Genomic DNA, 19,343 nt, shown 5'->3' with positions numbered 1-19,343 from the left:
CATCTCGAGCTCGAAAATACTACCGTCATTGATGACAATGGTGACGAATGAACAATATTATTAGCGATAGATTTAGGAAGGAGTTTCGTAGAGTCAGAATTGCTAGATCTTTACAAGATTTGATCAATAACTTATAATACACACCATATATAAAATATAATTTTTTAAATTATTTTAATTATTATTAAAATATACATAAAATAGATATAATAAAATAAATAAATAAATAAATTATTATTTAAAAAAATCACATCTCATGCACCGTATGGAATTATAAGCTAGTTAAATATATATATAAAAAAACTATATATAATCTGTTAGTTAGAATATATTTTTTTAAAATTTATTTATTTTTTCCCATTGGCTAATAACACATTTGCAAGTAAAGCATTTTCTGGCCCCGCCTTCGTCTTATACCAGTGTATGCTGAAAAAACAAAACGATAAATTACCCAGGAAATGCTCGAAAAATGTGCAGTACCTCAAGGGCCAACTAATATATGATAATGCATGACAAGAAATAATTTGTTAATAGTGGAAGAACATTTTAGAAGCAGCACTGATATACAAAATTATCAGTTCAATTACCTGCCTGTAAATGAAAATGAAAGTAGGAGCAAGTCGTATGTTTCCCTGGTGGTTAAAGTAAACCTTGATGGAGTTGCATGCTCATTTTGACTGGGTAGAATAGCAAATAATGAGTCATAGTACCAGAAGAAATGTGTTATTTTTGTGCATAACTTCAGAAATCAGAATCTGACAAATGCGACCACTCCTGCATAACATCTCAAACAACCGCACGGGAAAGAACGGGAAAGAAATATAACATGTATCTAGAAGAGGTCTATCACATGTAAAATAAAATAAAAAACAAATCAATTCTTGGAAAATATAAATTGCAGACTCGTATGTGTTCCTCCGGAGATTCATGAGTAGTCGAAGCATATCTCTCCTACATAATCTGGCAGCTCATACACCATAATTCACCTATCTTCCGTCACATTCTCCCTCTCATTTCATCATTAGGTGGCTCCACTTGCAGCATTCAGCGTTCAAAACTGTTGTTGACTAAACATCTGTGATAAATAAGAGGCCAAAAAAGGAAGATCTTCACCATTTCTCTGCACAAAGCATACTTTTTCCTGGATATGTGGAATCAGCAATTTTTTGTCCATTTCTGTCAAGCGTTATATCATTCTATTCCCGAAATTGCAAGAAGATTCTTAAAAAGAACAGTGACTCATCAGCTTGGATTACCATAGGATGGCATTAGAAGACTGCTTGGAGGTAGTCCTTAACTAAAGTACCAGGCACACAACAATTACTTCTTATATCTGATCCTCTGTACACATGTCAATCACGGAACTTGTGCAAGTCATTTCAGAAAGTGACAGCCCCCTCTCTTCCATCTCTTGCCGCAAAGCAAGTGCTTTTCTTTGATCTCCATATTTTGCGTATGAATTAATCAGTACACTGTACACACCCCTATCGGGTGCCAGATTGTTGTGCAACATCTTCTGATATAAAGAATCAACTTCATACATTCTTCCATCCTTTCCCAAATGACTTATTAATGCATGATATGTAGCTAAGGTGGGTTTGAGGCCTAACTTCTCCATTTCTTCATAGATTTCAATTGCCTTCTTCATGTTGCTAACTTTGCAATATACGGAGATTAGAGTACCGTATGTTATCACATCAGGGCTCAGACCTTCATCTCTTAATTGCAATGCCTGGTCTTCAGCTTCAGATAGGAATCCTTCACAACAGAGGCCTTTTATTAGAGAATTATAAGTTACAATACTTGGAGAAATCCCTCTCCTCTTCATGTCCCCAATCAATTCGTTGGCACGTTGGAAGTTGCCCACTCTACCATTTGCATCAATGAGCATATTGTAGATTTGCAGATTGGGTTGAATATCTCCGGCTACCAAGTCTTGGAAGAGGGCTTCCGCATCCGCAATTTTGTGCTTCTTACACAAGCCATTCAACAGAGAACCATAGGACACAACATTTGGTTTGATCCCCATCTTCTCTTGCATCTCCTTAATAATTCAGAGCACCTTTCAAATTGGCCAGCTCGTCCATAGGCATCGATGAGAGAATTGTAGATCCCTACAGTTGGGAACACTCCCTTCTCCACCATCTCCTCTGCCTCGGCCATCCTCCCTAATTTGCAGAGTCCATTTATCAGTGAACTGTAAGTGATGAAGTCAGACTTCAACCCAAGTGACTCCATCCGTCTCGGGGCAGAGAAGGCCCCCTCCAAATCCCCAACTCGGCAGTAGCCATCGACCATTGTAGTATAAATCACACTTGTTGGAACGAAACCCTTTTCTGTCAGCTTCTCCAAGACCTCTTCGGCCTTCAAAACCTTCCCGTCCTTGCAAAGCCCATCCAACAAAATACTGCACGTGTAGGCTTCAATCTGCACACCCTTTTTCATCGATTCATCAAACAATGCAAGCGATGGCTCCACATTCCCACATCTTGAATGCCCATCAAATAAAATACTGTACGTGAATCCATCAGGCACAAGCCCATCGGCCTCCATCTCTTCCAACAACCGTTCGGTCTCATCCATGCGGCGAGCACGACAGAGCCCAGAAAGCAGTGAATTGTACGTGACGAGGTTCGGCTTCAAACCAGAGGCCCGTATCCTGTCCCGCATTCCAAAAGCAGAATCCAAGTCTCCAGCTTTACAATACCCGTCAGACATCATGTTATATGTGACAATAGTCGGCGAGATTTCCCTCTCCACCATTTCATCAAACAGCTTCTGGGCATCTCCTGCTCGCCGCTCCCTCCACAAACCAGAGATAAGAACATTGTACGTGAAAGCGTCGGGCTTTCTTCGATCAATTCGCTTCATCCGGTCCAACAGCTCCAGGGCTCCATCAGTATCGCCGGATTTTACTGCAGATTGGATGGCTTTGTTGTAGGCCGGGGTGTCGGGAAATTCCGCAGGAAACGATCAAGGAGAAGAGATGCCAGGCATCTGAGTACCTTCGAGCGGAGACTATGGCTTCGAGCAGTAGCTTGCCGTAGTAGAGGGAGGGGAACCGTCGCCGGCCCTCGGGGAGGGCGGAGGGGAGGTCAATGGCGGCGTCGGGGAGTTTGAGGTCGGCGCAGGCCGCCACAAGGAGGCTTGCGACGAAGGGGGAGGGGGAAAGGGCTTGGAAGAGGTGGAATGGGGAAGGGAATACCTCTTTGTGGGAGAGGATTAGGGTTTTGGCGAGGGGTAGGGCGGACTCGAAGCGGCCGCGGCGGATGAGCGCTCGGAGCTTCTTCACGAGATTCTCTGGTCCTCCACCACCGCTGCTGTCGCCGTTTTCTGCTCGTCCGGTGTCTTTTCCTTCTTCGGGGTTCGTGGGAACGGAAGACAGAGGTCTTCGGAAAGGGGATGATGCAGGAGTTCGGGCTCTGTGGACGGCGAGGCGAAGGCGATTCGCCATGTCCTGGCGTCATGTGGCAGCAGCGGGGTTCAAGAGAGGTTTTGTGTCTACTTTTTTTTTTTAGAAAAAAAATCAAAATACAGCTAGACCCTCCGATTTAAAAATATTTTGAACATATCATCGTGATACCTCCTCAGCATAGGATTAACTAGCTTAGAACTCATACAATACACGGCATGTGATTATTTTTTTTAAAATAAATTTTATAATAATCAATAACTTTAATTTTATAAGGCTTCTTCATTAATTTATTATTTTTTTATTATTTTTATTTTTAATCATTTTTTAAATTTTTTTATCTCTCATTTTTCTTCTTTTTCAATCCTCTCCTCGTATACCTTCTAACTCTTTCAACAGTAAAGTTGACAATTTCGACCGTCAGCCACCACTATTATCAATGGCCACAGCATCTTCGAACTCGAGATGGAGCAAAAATATAGCAATATAAGGATAAATGATAGTTTTATGAGACACCGATCGAAATCTTAACAAGTATACCTCCAATTAATGATTTATGAAAGGTTTAAATTTTAAAAATTAAAAAAAATTAATATTAAAATTTTGAAGATCTAAACTATAATTTTTTTTAAAAAAATTTAAAATTTAAAATTTAATTTTTTTTTTAATTTCTTCTTTTACTGATTTGATCCTCTTTCTAAGATTGATATATCTAATCTACGGAATATCAGATTATCAGTATCTATTCTTTGAATATAAAAAATAATTAAAAATATATAACTAATTAATATTATTTAAAAAATAATTTATAATTAATTATATATTAGATAATTAGTTTTTAAATCTTAATTATTATTTTTAAATTTTTTATTTAATTATTAAGTCTAGATAAATTTAAATAGAAAAAAAATCAAGAATCCTCAGCAATAATAAAGTTCACGATAATAAAAAATCTTTAATATTTTTTTATCTTTTTTTTATTCTTTTTCTTTCTTTCCTCTTCTTCTTCTCTTCCGAGCTCCTCGGTCTTTGAGCTATCGACCTCCTCTACCTTAGGCATCACGTTGAGCCACTCGACCTCAAGGTCTCCCACCCGAATGAGGCTCCCGAGGATGGAAAAACATAGAAAAAATTAGAGAAAAATAAAAAAAAAATCAATGAAAGTAAAGGGAAGACAGAAAAAAAATTAAAGGTAAGACTCTTTCCCACCTTGCCGTCCTATGAGGGGCTGATATGAAACACCTTGATTTTGCTTCACATCGGTGAAGAAATTATTCTGTTGCATACCATTTTTTTTTTTACAAAAAAAAAAAATCCTACCTTTCACTAATTTTTCAAAAATTTCCATCAAAAACACATCAAAATTATCGTTTGACGCATGAATTCAATGCGATATGAATGGAGGCATTGCAAAACCTGCTCTACTTATCAAAAGCTCTAATCTTTTTATTTTCTCTTAGCCAAAATAGTACTAACAAACAAAAACAGCAACCTTTATGCGCCAGGGGATGACAAAGCCAGAGAAGAAGCAAATACCAAAAGCCGTTGCAAGAAATTTGAGAAAGAGGAAGGAGAGGAGAAGAAAGAAGGAGAAAGTAAGTATTTTGCTTACGGAATCGTGATAACGGCAGAAGCCATTGACGTTGCTGTCCTCGGTAAACATGGAGTCGCATCCATTCCTTTGGTATCGAACGGCGTTGCCCTTCTCCATGGTCGTATTCTCTCCCGATCTTTCTTTGTTGTCTCTCTCTTCTCCATAATAAATCACATGTCAAGCGGAGGCTTCTCTATGAAAAAATTATTCTGTTGCATACTATTTTTTTTTTTAAAAAAAGAAATCCTGCCTTTCACTAATTTTTCAAAAATTTCTATCAAAAACTCATCAAAATTGTCATTTGACATGTGAATTCAATGCGATATGAATGGAGACGCTGCAAAACTTGCTCTACCTATCAAAAGCTCTGATCCTTTTATTTTCTCCTGACCAAAGTAGTACTAATAAATAAAAACAGCAATCTTTATGCGCCAGGGGATGACAAAGCTAGAGAAGAAGCAAATACCAGAAGCCGTTGCAAGAAATTTGAGAAAGGAAAAGGAGAGGAGAAGAAAGAAGGAAAAAGCAAGTGTTTTGCTTACGAAATCGTGATAACGGTAGGAGCCATCGACGTTGCTGTCCTCGATAAGCATGATGTCGCATCCATTCATTTGGCATCAAACGGCATCACCCTTCTCCATGGCCGTATTCTCTCCTGATCCTTTTCTGTTACCTCTCTCTCTTCTCCGTAATAAATCACGTGTCAAACGGAGATTTTTCTATTGAGAGACATCCATTTTTATATATATATATTAGATTAGATTTCAATTAGTAATATATAATTTAAAAAATTTTAAAGCAGTTCAGTCTGATCTTTAGCTGCATCTTGCATTTAAAACACTATTATAAAAGATAATTTTATCTCATTGAAATAATTTATTCACCAAAAAACCATCCTCAATTTTTTCTCTTCTCATCATCTCCTCCTCCTCGTTTCTAAATCGCACCACTGTCCTTATCCTTCCCCTAGTTCCTTTTCTCTTATCTGCCTTGATCCCACCCTTGCTCAATCTATTCCTGACCACCACCTCCTCTTCCAAGCTCCTCTCTAAATCTTGTCACTGTCTTTGTCCCTCCTTTCCCTCTTTTCTGATCCCAAGCTCCATGCACTCCAGCTATCTTTTCCTTCTTTCAACAATTTATTTTTCTCTCAAATCTTATTGCTATCCTCGTTGTTTCTCTCCATCTAATTTAGTTTGAACCCCTCCTTTCTATTGACTTCGTTCTCATCATCTCTTTCCCCTCCCTCCTCTCCTGCATTACTGCCTTCTCAATTCCATTGCTGCCTTTGTTATATCATTGCCACCTTTGACCTTGTTTGCAGCATCCCATTGGCGTCTCTTGCTTCATTTCTATGGTTATTCACCACATAGAGATCAAGAACCATAGCACTGGATTCGACCCTACCGTCTTTGACTATAATATTATTAAGAAATGTCATCAAAATAAGAATATATTAATCCTAAAAGCCTCGGATAACCATTAGCCTAAATAAGCAACGATGGATATTAAGACTATCTTGAAACACTTAATTAATTTTTTGAGATCATTTGAAACTTTTAAATGATCTCAAAAAATTTAGAGGATGTCTAATTATTTTTATTTTTCACATTTTTAATTAATTCTAAAAATTATTATTTTATATCGATATGGTCCAGCTGTCTGTCAAGTCAGCAACACCGTGAACAGATTGGGTCAAAAGATTAAAATATTTTTAAAATTGCTGTTGAATGTAAAAGAAAAGTAGATTTGTCAAAGATGCTTGATTGCCTGGAGGTAAACCCAGTCCTTTCAGAACCTGTGCCTCATTTAAAAAAATGGTACCTGGTTTAATAAGTGGAAGCGAACTGGCCGCAGGACGAGAATTTTGCTGCATGCGGAGATCGCGTTCTTGACCGCCGCTTCTAGGTCGAGCGCCTGCCTGCCACCCTCCAACGCCCAGGGCGACGGCGGCAGCTGGCATTTCCGCATTCTCCAAGCCCATTCGCCAGGATTCGATCTTTTTGCATGGAAATGTAATCCGGTAAGAGAAAAGGAGTAGTAGAAGACCGGAGCAGTGAAAAGAGATGGAAAAAAAACTGGAAAGTTGCTTCTTTTCCTTCCCATTGAACCTCCCATATCGTCCACCGACTGTGATCAGAGAAGGATTTCATCGTCGTATTATACGAATTCAAAGCTGCTCTTCTTTGGGTCAGGTAGACCGGATGATCGTGATATGGGAGAGCTCTGAAGCTTCGCCAAGTAGTCTGAGGAGATTGTTTGACTTAGGAGGCTATTAGCTCTGGATTTTAATTTTTCATTTGCTGCAGCCATCTTTTCTTGCTCCCTTGTATCATATTTGCTTCCTGTACAGTCTTCTTCGTTTGGTAAACGGGTGGCTCTGCCTCTATTCACCAATAAAATAAATAAATAAACAAATAAATTCTGATGGAATAAAGAATTACATTAGGTCGACAGAGTAAAATGAGGGATTAAGTTATTTAAAAAAAAAAAAAAAAGATACTAGAGGAGCTCTGAGTGGAACTTGGACAAAGTGGAGAGGTGAAAGCATAAATTATACCCTCCCTTTTTTTTGAAAAAATTAACGAAGCAGTTATACCAGTTGAAGGTGAGAAAATCCCTTCCCATCCATTGTTGAGCAAAAGGATACTTTTGGGCCCCAACTCCTTGAAGCTACTCACGTACAAATTAAGCACGTCTACATTCAAATAACTTATGGGTTTTGAATCTCGGGAGCCAAACCGCATACACAACATATGTCATCAACAGTTCCCCTATAAAAAACTGCATGCGAGGAGGAATTTTAAGTTGCAATACCTGTCTCCACTTAGGCCAGCGCTCATGGATAGGGGTTGTATCATTCGTGCAAAAGAAGGATTCACCTTCCTTTGCACGAATCCACTGTTGGATCATGCACCGGTCACCAGATCTCTGCAGTGGATGAAGGAAGGTAAATGATATACAGATAATGCACGACAAGAAACAATTCAATAATGCATGAAGGACTTTTTAAAAGCAACACAGATATACAGGATTGTCACTTCAATTAGCTATATATGATAGTGATTAATGAAAGAAGTAGAAGCAAATTACATGTTTCCTTAATGGCTAAAAGTAAAACTTGATGGAGTTGTATATTCATTCTGATTGAGTAGAATAGCAAATAATTAATCATAGTAGAAGAAGAAATGTGTCATTCTGGTGCATAAATTAACTTCAGAAAATGAGAATAAAACAAAGGCAACTACTCCTGCATAACATCTCAAACAATTGTATTCGAAAAAATATGACATCTATATAGAAGATGCTTGTTGCATGTAAAATAAAATAACAAAGCATTCAATTCTTAGAAAATATAAATTGCAGACTCGTACCTCTTCCTCAGGAGCTTCATGAGTACCCGAAGCATCTCTCCTCCATAATCTGGGCAGCTCATACACCAGAATTCAGTTCTCTTCCGTCATATTCTCCTTTTCATTTCATCATTAGGTGGCTCCACTTACTGCATTCAGATTTCAAAACTTTTGTTGACCAAACATCTGTGATAAATTAGTGGCCAAAAAAAGACTCTTCACTATTTCCCCGCATAAAGCGCAATTTTTTTCCTGGATATGTGGAATCAGCTATTTTCTTGTCCGTTTCTGTCTAGCACAATATCATTATACTCATGACATTGCAGTAAGGTTGTCAAAAAGAAAGGAAAAAAAAAAAGGTGATTCATCAGCTTTGATTACCATAGTATGGTATTAGAAGCACTCCCTGGGCTAGTCCTCAACCTAAATACCAGGAAGACAACGATTTCTCCTTATATCTGACCTTCTGTACACATGCCGACCTCTGATCTAGTGCATGTCACCTCATAAAGTGATAGGCCCCTGTCTTCCATCTCTTGCTGCAAAGCAAGTGCTCTTCTTTCATCTCCATATTTCATGTACGAATTAATCAGTGCACTGTATACACCCCTATCAGGAGCCAGATTGTTCTGCAACATCTGCTGATATAAAGTATCAAGTTCATACATTCTTCCATCCTTGCCCAAACGACTTATTAGTGAATGATATGTAGCTAAGGTTGGTTTGACGCCTAACTTCTCCATCTCTTGATAGAATTCAATTGCCTTCTTCGCATTGCCAATATTGCAATATGCAGAGATTAGAGTACCATATGTAATCACGTCAGGGCTCAGACCTTCAACTCTTAATCGAAATGCCAAATCTTCAGCTTCAGATAGGAATCCCTCGCCACAGAGACATTTTATTAAAGAATTATAAGTTACGATACTTGGAGAAATCCCTCTCCTCTTCATGTCCTCAATCAATTCACTGGTACGTTTGAGATTGCCCAGTTTACCATTTCCATCAATGAGCATATTGTAGATTTGCACATTGGGCTGAATATCTCTGGCTACCATGTCCTGGAAGATGGCTTCTGCTTCAACGAGCTTGCACTTCTTACACAAGCCATTAACCAGAGAACCATAGGAAACAACATTCGGTTTGATCCCCATCTCTTGCATTTCCTTAATAATTCCAGAACACCTTTCAAATTTGCCATCTCTCCCATAGGCATCGATGAGAGAATTGTAGGTCTCCACACTTGGGAACACTCCCTTCTCCACCATCTCTTTCACCATCTCCTCTGCCTTAGCCATCCTCCCTAATTTGCAGAGTCCATTTATCAGTGAATTGTAAGTGATGAAGTCAGACTTCAACCCAAGTGATCCCATCCGCCTTATGGCAGAGAAGGCCCCTTCCAAATACCCAACTCGGCAGTAGCCATCAACGATCGTATTATAAATCACACTTGTTGGAACTAAACCCTTTTCTGTCAACCTCTCCAAGACCTCTTCGGCTTTCGAAACCTTCCCGTCCTTGCAAAGTCCATTCAACAAAATACTGCATGTGTAGGCTGAAATCTGGACACCCTTTTCCATCGATTCCTCAAACAAAGTAAGCGATGACTCCACATTCCCACATCTTGAATGCCCATCAAATAGAATACTGTATGTGAACCCATCTGGCACAAGCCCAGCAGCCTCCATTTCCTCCAACAACTGTTTAGTTTCGTCCATGCGGGGAGCACGACAGAGCCCAGAAAGCAGTGAATTGTACGTGATGAGGTTCGGCTTCAAACCAGAGGCCCGTATCCTGTCCCGGATCGCAAAAGCAGAATCCAAGTCCCCAGCTTTACAATACCCATCCGTCATCATGTTATATGTGACAATAGTCGGCGCGATTTCCCTCTCCACCATTTCATCAAACAGCTTCTGGGCGTCCCCAGCTCTCCGCTTCCTCCATAAACCAGAGATTAGAACATTGTACGTGAAAGCGTCGGGATTTCTTCGATCAATTCCCTTCATCCGGTCCAATAGCCCCAGAGCTCCATCGACATCGCCGGATTTCACTGCAGATTGGATGGCTTTGTTGTAGGCCGGGGTATCAGGGGAAATTCCACAGGAAACGATCAAGGAAAAGAGGTGCCGGGCATCGGAGTATCTCCGAGCGGAGACTAGGTATTCGAGCAGGAGCTTGCCATAATAGATAGAAGGGAACCGGCGTCGGCCCTCGGGGACGGAGGAGAGGAGGTCGAGGGCAGCGTCGGGAAGGTTGAGGTCGGCGCAGGCAGCGACGAGGAGGGTGGCGGCGGAGGGGGAGCTGGAGAGGGCTCGAAACAGGTGGGATGGGGAAGGGAATACCTCTCTGTGGGAGAGGATTAAGGTTTTGGCGAGGGGTAGGGCGGACTCGAAGCGGCCGCGGTGGATGAGAGCTTCGAGCTTCTTCACGAGATTCTCCGGTCCTCCGCCGCCACCGCCGCCGCCGCCTTTGGCTCGTTCGATGTCTATCTCTTGTTTGGGGTTCGTGGGATCGGAGGAGAGGAATCGTCGGAAATGGGTGGCCGGGGGAGTTCGGGCTTGGTGGGCGGCGAAGCGAAGGAGCTTCGCCATGTCGCGGTTTTACGTGGTTGCAGAGGTTCAACGGGGCTCTCGTCATGTGTACACGAGTAATTCTATTCATCTTATGCCCCAAAAATTTTTCTTGTAGCTTTATCAAATTTAGCAACGTGGTTGGATCTAAATGGAGAGAGAATTTAAACTATATCCTGTACTTCTTTTTTATCAACTAAAATCCACCTTCCTCCACGGCATATTTCTAGATTGTAGAGCATCCGTTGCTACGTCAATGTACGCATACAAATATCATCTACTCTTATTAAAAGATTAAATTAGTTAATATGGCTTGATACACTAGAAATAGGAGATTTCAGGAGTATTATTTATCCTGAGACATTTCCAAGTTTACCTGTTAAAGCACATATTCATGAACAAATTTTCTGATGAACAATTTATGGAAACTTGCTACTTCAAATAGCAAGGTATTTTTCTTTTATAAGGCACGGCCATTCCTACCATCATATAGTTTATTAACTAGAGAGCATAAGCTCATAAAAGTATATTAAAACTATCGATCTTTCCAACCGCAAGATGGACGTCCATTTGAATTTACTGATCTTTTATTACTAAAGATGTCCATGTAACATGCTTTTTTATTGAATCGACAAAACTTGACCTAGCCTTTTTATTCAAATGTGAGCGAACGACTTTCTTAGACAGATGTTTGGGCGTCGTTTTTTTAATAATGGTTGGGAGAATCACACATCTCATGTTTGCATTTAGTGTGTGAAAGCACATGCTATGCACCTTTTCAGTGCATGCCAATTAACCAAAATAACCTTGTTCATTTCATGAATCAGCGGCACAATACATGAATGCCTACAACTATTTTATCAACATACCCTTTTGAGCACATATCAAACATATGCCCCTTTAGAAGGCAATACAACGGTCACACTGGACGGAAACATGAAGCCATATATAGTGGCTGACATGCCATCTGATAATTTACCAATGATGATCCCATAGGCTCTTCTAAGTCTAGTTGGTCCGCTATTTCTATCAAAAAGTATGATAGTTGAATCTATATGATATCTAGGTGAAGATTAACCGTATGTAGCATCACCCCTGAACAATACCCTCCCAATATGGACTCCAAAAAAGAATCTAAACTATATTATTTTATATCTATTAAAACCCACTACATATCTCGATTGCAGGAATTTCTTCAAAATCGGTACTAGTGCATCCTTTGCGGCTTCAACCCATGTATATGAACAATTGACACTTAGGTAACACGATGAATATTAGTTGTATGGCATGATACATTAGAAAAGGGAGATTGAAGACCACCATTCATAAAAGTTTCTAAAATTATCTTTTAGAGAACATATTCATGAATCGATTTATCCAAATTAGCTTGTCACTCAAAAAAACAAAATGTTTTTCTTTTGTAGGTTGTGTGTGTTCCAACTTTTTATGCTATTATCTAGATATAACAAGCTCACAATTGTGCGTCAATGTTTCAGAAAAGACTCAGCACTTTCGCAGTAGGGAGATGAATGTCAGTTTGGATTTACCATCCTTGGATTAATAAAGCAATCTACTTAACATACTTTTTGATCGAACCGACAAAACTTGACCTACCTTTTCTGCTCAAGCGCAAGCCAGCACCACATCGGACAGATGCTTACGTGTCGCGTGGTTGGTTAAAAGATGTCACACATCGCGCGTGTGCATTTACTGTGACAGCACACACGTTGTTCGCCTTTCGAGAAGGATGCCAATTTAGCAGTTCGAACATTTTATGAAGTATCAGCGGAACATGTCAGTGCTTGCTATTATATTTACTATCATGCCCTTTTGTGCAAAGGCCAAATGTATACTACCTGGAAGAGAGTATACATCAACCAAATTGGATGAAAACATGATGTTTAGCTACTAACATGTCATCTCATAATTCACAGATGATGATAGCACATGCTCTTCACAAATCCATTTTGTCCACTATTTTTATCATGATGTAGGTTAATTGAATCTACATGCACAGTTTGGTAAGGCGTTGGCTGCACAATAAGTACTGTGCCAAGATGCGCCCATCTGATGCCAACGTGTCTTCGTAGACAAAGCCCGATGGCAACGGTTGCCCAAAGGATGCCTAAGTTGCAAGCAATTCTAGGCAGAATATTTGTTGGGAGAAATTTCGTTTGGATCGAAGATAAAAAAAAATCGAGGGTCCAGTATATTCTCAGTCTAATCAGTCCACCATCAGTGCTAAAAGGTCTTCATTGGCTATGCTGCCCCATGTATCTTACTGATTCTTGATTGCGCATCGTCCTCTATGCATGTGCTATGATAGTGGCTCTGAGTTATTTAAATTTATATTGATAATATTATCATAATTAATTACAAAGATTCTCCTCTATTCAGGAGATACAGTGGATGATCCCTCTCACAAGCTTGACATTCTCAAGTCAGGACAATGTGCTCCACATGTACTACTTGATAAGGCATTAATTGCCTTTCCTCATCCCATCCTCCCATGAGCATTGTTACAAGACAAAAGAAAGAGAGAGAAAAGATGATGAGAGAGAAAAAGAAGGAAGAGAATGCATTCGGCTTCAGCCCACATGCGTCCGATCCCACCTCATCCTCCGATCTGACATCGACCTCCGCTCAGCTCCACTCTTTGGCGATTAGTCCCGAAGAGGCACCTTTATGGCATTATCATATCACCATGGGAGTAACCATGAGTAATGCAAGCCCCTCCTATGCTCTCAGCTTTTGCTTATTAGCCCATACCATTAATAAGTGGGGCCCCCATATGCCCTGAGATGACAACACCAGGAGTGATTCTCAAAGACATCTATGGGAGACAAAAAATTTCTGATAGTTCTATACTCTTCCATGACTAACAATCTGACTAGTGGTCAGGACAGCAAACAGCGGACCACAGGTGGCCATGACTAACAAATTGTTAGTAGACAGACAGCCTATCCTGATAGTCTACGGGCTCAGGTCGACCAGCCTTCGATCTTCGTCTATAAGAAGGAGAAAAAGAAGGCCCCCCATGTATGCAATATCTCTCTCATGAATGCTCCCATTTCCTGCTTGTTGGCCAGATGACCGACTCGAGCGTTGGAGGGTCCCCACAGCTCCGATGGAGATTTTTTTTTATAGGTCTTGCTCTCGGTGATCTGACGTTCCACCAACTCCAGCTGCTCCGGTGCTTGACAAAAATCCACACCAATAGTATTAATTAACATAAATTTTATATATGTTGGCACGAACTTAGACACCAGAAGAACAACAAAAAAAATATTCAATGCATTCATCCAAATTACTATAACAAATTGATATAACACCAACATGAGATTCATGTATTTGATTATGTTGTGAGAAATAGAAAATTTTATACATGTCTTCATACTTTGAGCTTGTTTACTTTTTGATATCTCTTTCTAGATAAAAGCTTGTTTACTTTTTGATCAGACACCCAATCTACAAAACATGAGTAATTGACTTTTAGTGATTTCATAATCTTAGAGGCCTTTTGAGTCAATATTTATTTTCGTTTGATAGAAGTTGTGACTTTTTAATCTCATTCTAGACTCACATGAATGGAGAAAACACATTTAATTGAGTTCTAGTGATTGCATAATCTTAAAGGCCATTTGAGTCAATATTTCTGAATTTGTTTTTTCTTGGTATAAATGGTGACCTATTAATCTTATCCTAGACTCATTTCAATGCAGACTATTGCTACTTCTCAAATATATAAGCAAATGCAAACTTCAGCAATGATAACTATTCTCTGATTTGAGGGGTTTGCCATTCCACTTCCTCATGTCCTTTCCTTTTGGAGGGAGAAGAATTGAGTCATACAATTAATAATGTATAGACAAAGTTTTATTTATGTCTTTTTGGTTTAGGGTGCCATTTTATCCTCCTCAATACAAACTTTAGATTTGTTGATCTCAAATTTTAAGATAGTTGGCCATGTTAAAAAATGTAAGGTTATAGGTCCATATTGGAAAAGGTTTTTTTTTTTTTGGTGGGATGGATAGGCTACATGGAGTGGCCTTTTTATTGGGGACATTTGATTGCTGGAATGTGTGGTGAAAATTATTGGATCAGATAAACAAGCTGTAGGATGATTGTTTGACTTCAAAAGAAATGCTGTTTGGTTGTTAGTAAAATTCACCTTATTAACGCCACCTTATTTTATCTACCTTTTCTTTTTATGCTAAGCTAACAGTTAAAAGGTTTGAATATGTAAGGTGCAATTTTCTTTGTTTTGAATTTTGATCCAGTGATTGTAGAAGGTTTCACTTACTAATAAGAGTATGCTTACATAAGCTCATGATACAATAGGAGTGTTAATTGTAGTATCGCCTTGGTGCCTGTTTGGTTATAAAGTAGCTTAGATTCTTTTTTGTTGCAAAGTTAGTGTAGAGTACATGGGAAAAATATTTATAACCCATTTTCCTCCAAAGTTACCCACTTCGCATTTAATCTAATTGGAGAGAAAAGAAAGCAATTTCTTCAATCTTTTTTTTTTTTTCTTGATGTAAAAGTTGGGAGGTTGAAAGCAAGCACCCATGATTTATTGTAATAGAGTAAGAGGCAAATCAGTACAGATGTTTGCTGGCCTTGGTGGGGTTCATGGTGGGAGAAAACTGTTCATCCCAACGTAGCTAACTCTCAAGGGTCCGAAGGTCAACAGTTATACAAGTACATGATGGAGAAATTAAAAAATCTGAAAAACCGATTGAAGAATGTATCTAAGAACTCCAAAAGTGTTTGAAACAGCAACTAAGCATTGAAGAATCAAGTGTAATGTATGCATATCAACAATGTCAGTATCACAGGCTTCCTTGGAAATTCTACCACTTTATGGGTGTTCACTAATTTCATCCAACAATGGTATCAAATGAATGAAGGTCACAGATAAACTTTCTCTAACTTTGAATAGATAAATTTTAGAGGATAGCTTGACTTGGAGTCCTTGGGAACCTCGAACAACTATTGCTTGGAGTTTTAATTTAATGTATCTAACATACCAATTTTCTTGGAAGCTCAGTATCATGCAATCGATTTTGCTCTGGGCATATGTTATAAAGATGATCGGGGAGATGGATCTCAGCATACCAAATAGAACTATAGCAGATTTGAGGAGCAGATTAGTGGCAGATCATTGCTGCCTTAGAAGCTCATTGAGACCTTCTTCTTTTCCCTGCTCATGTCATATGTCCCAGTTCGTTTTTTTTTTTTTTTAATAGTGTATTTTTAGTTTGAATATGTCACCGGTACCCTACCTGAGGTCAGGGTCATTGCAGAACATTCTGAATGCTTAAATTTCATATACTATTACCATTACATTTCTTCTTCTCCATTAAGTTCAGAGGCTCCACAGCATGCACTAGATGTTGATAATATATTGTGAAGATCAAACACCAAGTCCTTTTCGCACTCAGCGGTAATTCCATCAGGCTGTACTTAACAAGTGTGAAGTAGTGGCAGTCATCAGTCGCCTGAAATTGATTTCCACAGGTGACTGCTCTTTTCACTCTAGATTCTAGTAGTGGTGAAGTAGGGGAGCCTGCCCCTCTGACTATTGTCCACCATGTACTGAGGGATTTCATGGATTGACAAGATTGCACGACGATCTCCTTGCTCAACAAGATGCACTGCTAGTTATAAGCTTACTGGTTTTGATCCTAGACAGAGAATCATGCAGGCCTTTGATCATGATTTATCTTATAAGAGTCCAGATCTATAATGATTTATGCACCATGCTACCTTTTTTTTGTATGAAACACTTTCAGCTGGAGATGGATGAATATGAATGAGGAGTGAGACCTGTTGTGGTGTAGAGAGCGCATCTTTAGTCCCACATCAGTTGTGAGTCAAGAGGGAGTATGACTTATATAGATCAAAACCATCTCTTCCCCTTTAAGGCACCTTTTAAAAGACAAAACTATGAGGCCCAACATGGCACTTGACATGGACCTAGGTCAAAACGGATAATACTTCATGTGCACGAGTGTAGAGACCGAGCTGTCCGATCCATCCAAACCATCTGACCCTTTGACTGTCCTTGAGATCCAGGTTATTCAACTTAGAAAAACAATTCTCGCTCTCTATCTCTGTGTGCGCGCTTTGAAAACCAGCAGCTATGCCAAGCAGGGTCTAAATACTTTGTTATGGTAATCAAAGATGCAGTTATCTAGGTATACCAAAGCTAGGATGCACCACAGGCGCAAGGATGCATATCAAGTTCAGCTCTAGGAGAGCTAGTGGATTTGGATGATGAAGCTCAGATCCACAGGTGAAGTTTAAATTCCAACCTGCAGGTTTTAGGGGGTAATTTGAGAACAAGTGCCGAAGGAAGAGAGCTGTTTGAGAACAATTAATCAAAAGACTGGAATTAGTTTGTAGCCAGAGATCAATGTTGATATTAATCAGGCCTTGGCTTTTTGCATTCGAAAAGACCCTCCAAGGGAGGAGTTGCATGTTATTCTGAAAAGAACAACCGATTCATGATGATCGTGTTGCGGATTTCATCAGTTGAATTTATCACTCTGGACTTGCTGGTGTGCATTGGCCTAGTTAGCCAATTATAAGTAATTCCAGACATCTACATTTCAGGAATCTTTTTGCCTCCACCTTGATCAATCCATCTAATGTGTGGGATGTTAGGGAAATACTTGAATGGACAATGTCATCTTCTAATTTACTGTAGCTATTGTGAGAATTTTTCAAATTATGGACTGTCATTAATTAATTAATTATTTTATTTTATTAAAAATGGGCTGATTATATGATCCAGATTAATGGACATACATGTAAGCCCAATATTATTAATGATCCTTGTGTTTTGGGCTATGCATACCTTATGTTGGGTAATGTACTTGGGGTGGCATAGTGTAGGCTTGAATCTGACTTAAGCCTATGATAGGAGGGCCTATTAGGATTAGTTTTAAATGGCTAGATCCCCTCTCCAATTTCTATATATATTATAAAATTAGTTCTCAAGCTTGTCCCATCATATTACCATCTATTAAGAGGAACTGAAAAGAAGGACTTGACTTTTGATGTTCGTCTGAGCATCTGTGATTGATCAATTATTGGAAATCAATGACGAATATAGGTACGCATCCTAAATCTTAGAATAATTCAATGTTCTAAACTTATATGGGGTTTATGAATCTCTTATACGTGGAGATCTGTTCTCAAATTATAATTTTGTGTTCTAATCTTCTACATGAGATTTATAAAAAAAATTTATTAGCTATTTGAGTATCAACTTACTTTAATTGTAGATTTAGAAGATCCACTAGTACTGATCAATTTATTTTTTCTTTTGAGAGGAAGAGAAGGAAAACCCACCAGACTTTTCATCAAGAAAATGTGAAGGAAACACTTTCAGAAACAAAGAGAGTAAGAGAAAGGAGGAAAAGGGAAGAGAATACTCTCACCCCTAACAAGCCTAATTCTCTATTAATGTTACTTTCCATAATTTGCCTCTTTCAAGGCTTTGGAAGCAAGGCCAGTTACCTCTTAGGAGGCGAGAAGAGGGATTGTGGCAATGGTGGAATCGCCAATGCGAGATTTTCAGCAATCAACCTTTTTAGACAAAGGCCAGAAGAGAGAACTCCGGCTCGGCTTCGGAGACACCTTCCATCGAGGAGATGGTAAAGAGAAAATGAGACCACTTCACCTTTTGTGCTTCCCTCCTCTGCTCATCGCCTCCCACACCCTGGCGGCGAACCTTATACTTCTTGCACTAGACTTCTCATCCTTCCTCCCCCGCAGCCGGAACCCTCTAAACAGAAGAGATGGAACCATGTAGTTGGACTAAAGCTATGTTATGAGCTTTTTATCCACCTTGTCAAACGGAAGAACCCAATATGCAATGGACCATTGTGCAGCACAAAGCCTTGATAACAGTGTGCAAAGGTTTCATGCAGCAAGGCTAGAGAAAATATCAACGTATCATGTTGGAGACCAGCAAGTCAATGGATAATCCAACGAAGCAGCACATATGGTATAGCCCTATTTGCCCGTGCTTTTTTTTTTTTCCGCTGGTTTGTTTTAAAATAAAGCATGCAAAAAATGAGATTAAAATATTTAATAACTAAATTTTTTTAAATATTTTATTTTAAAAAATTTAAAATATTTTGATCTTAAATATATTATCTTCCACCCTACAAAGCATCTTTCGAGATTTTTTTCTTAAATAAAAATTATTTTAAATAAACACATAATTTTTTTTAAAAAAATAAAATAACACAATACAGCAGTTATTATCAAATATTTTTTTATTTTAATTTAAAATATAATAAAATAAAATATATTGCTTGTAGAGCAGCTATTTTATTTATAAATACAGTGCAGCGTAGCACAACAGGTTCAAACTTCAAACAGGATCAAAGTTTTGATTT

At 39.0% G+C, this 19,343-nt stretch overlaps 2 protein-coding genes across 3 annotated transcripts; both read right to left on the bottom strand.

The window, feature by feature from the left end:
• Positions 1 to 704: 704 nt before the first annotated feature.
• On the bottom strand, positions 705 to 6,931 carry LOC140850894 (uncharacterized). Its single transcript, XM_073250097.1, is given in 6 exon segments — positions 705 to 1,349; positions 1,352 to 2,055; positions 2,058 to 2,956; positions 2,958 to 3,457; positions 5,025 to 5,725; positions 6,831 to 6,931. Coding segments are annotated over 5 exon segments (2,283 nt in total). The 5' UTR covers positions 5,124 to 5,725; positions 6,831 to 6,931; the 3' UTR covers positions 705 to 1,268.
• Positions 6,932 to 7,122: 191 nt separating this feature from the next.
• LOC105032138 (uncharacterized) lies at positions 7,123 to 11,044 on the bottom strand. Of its 2 annotated transcripts, XM_073250107.1 has the most exons (4): positions 8,741 to 11,044; positions 8,381 to 8,508; positions 7,824 to 7,937; positions 7,123 to 7,392 (listed from the first exon to the last, which is right to left on the bottom strand). In XM_073250107.1, exon 1 carries the CDS (start codon positions 10,948 to 10,950, stop codon positions 8,812 to 8,814), a length of 2,139 nt encoding a protein of 712 aa, XP_073106208.1. In that variant the 5' UTR covers positions 10,951 to 11,044; the 3' UTR covers positions 7,123 to 7,392; positions 7,824 to 7,937; positions 8,381 to 8,508; positions 8,741 to 8,811. The 2 variants fall into 2 exon arrangements, with proteins under 2 accessions (XP_073106208.1, XP_073106206.1); XM_073250105.1 differs by having other exon boundaries at positions 8,381 to 11,044.
• Positions 11,045 to 19,343: the final 8,299 nt, after the last annotated feature.

Source organism: Elaeis guineensis, chromosome 1 (genome assembly GCF_000442705.2).
Source record: "Elaeis guineensis isolate ETL-2024a chromosome 1, EG11, whole genome shotgun sequence".
In the NCBI taxonomy this organism is placed as follows: Eukaryota; Viridiplantae; Streptophyta; class Magnoliopsida; order Arecales; family Arecaceae; genus Elaeis; species Elaeis guineensis.
This window is presented reverse-complemented; position numbering and strand designations above follow the sequence as displayed.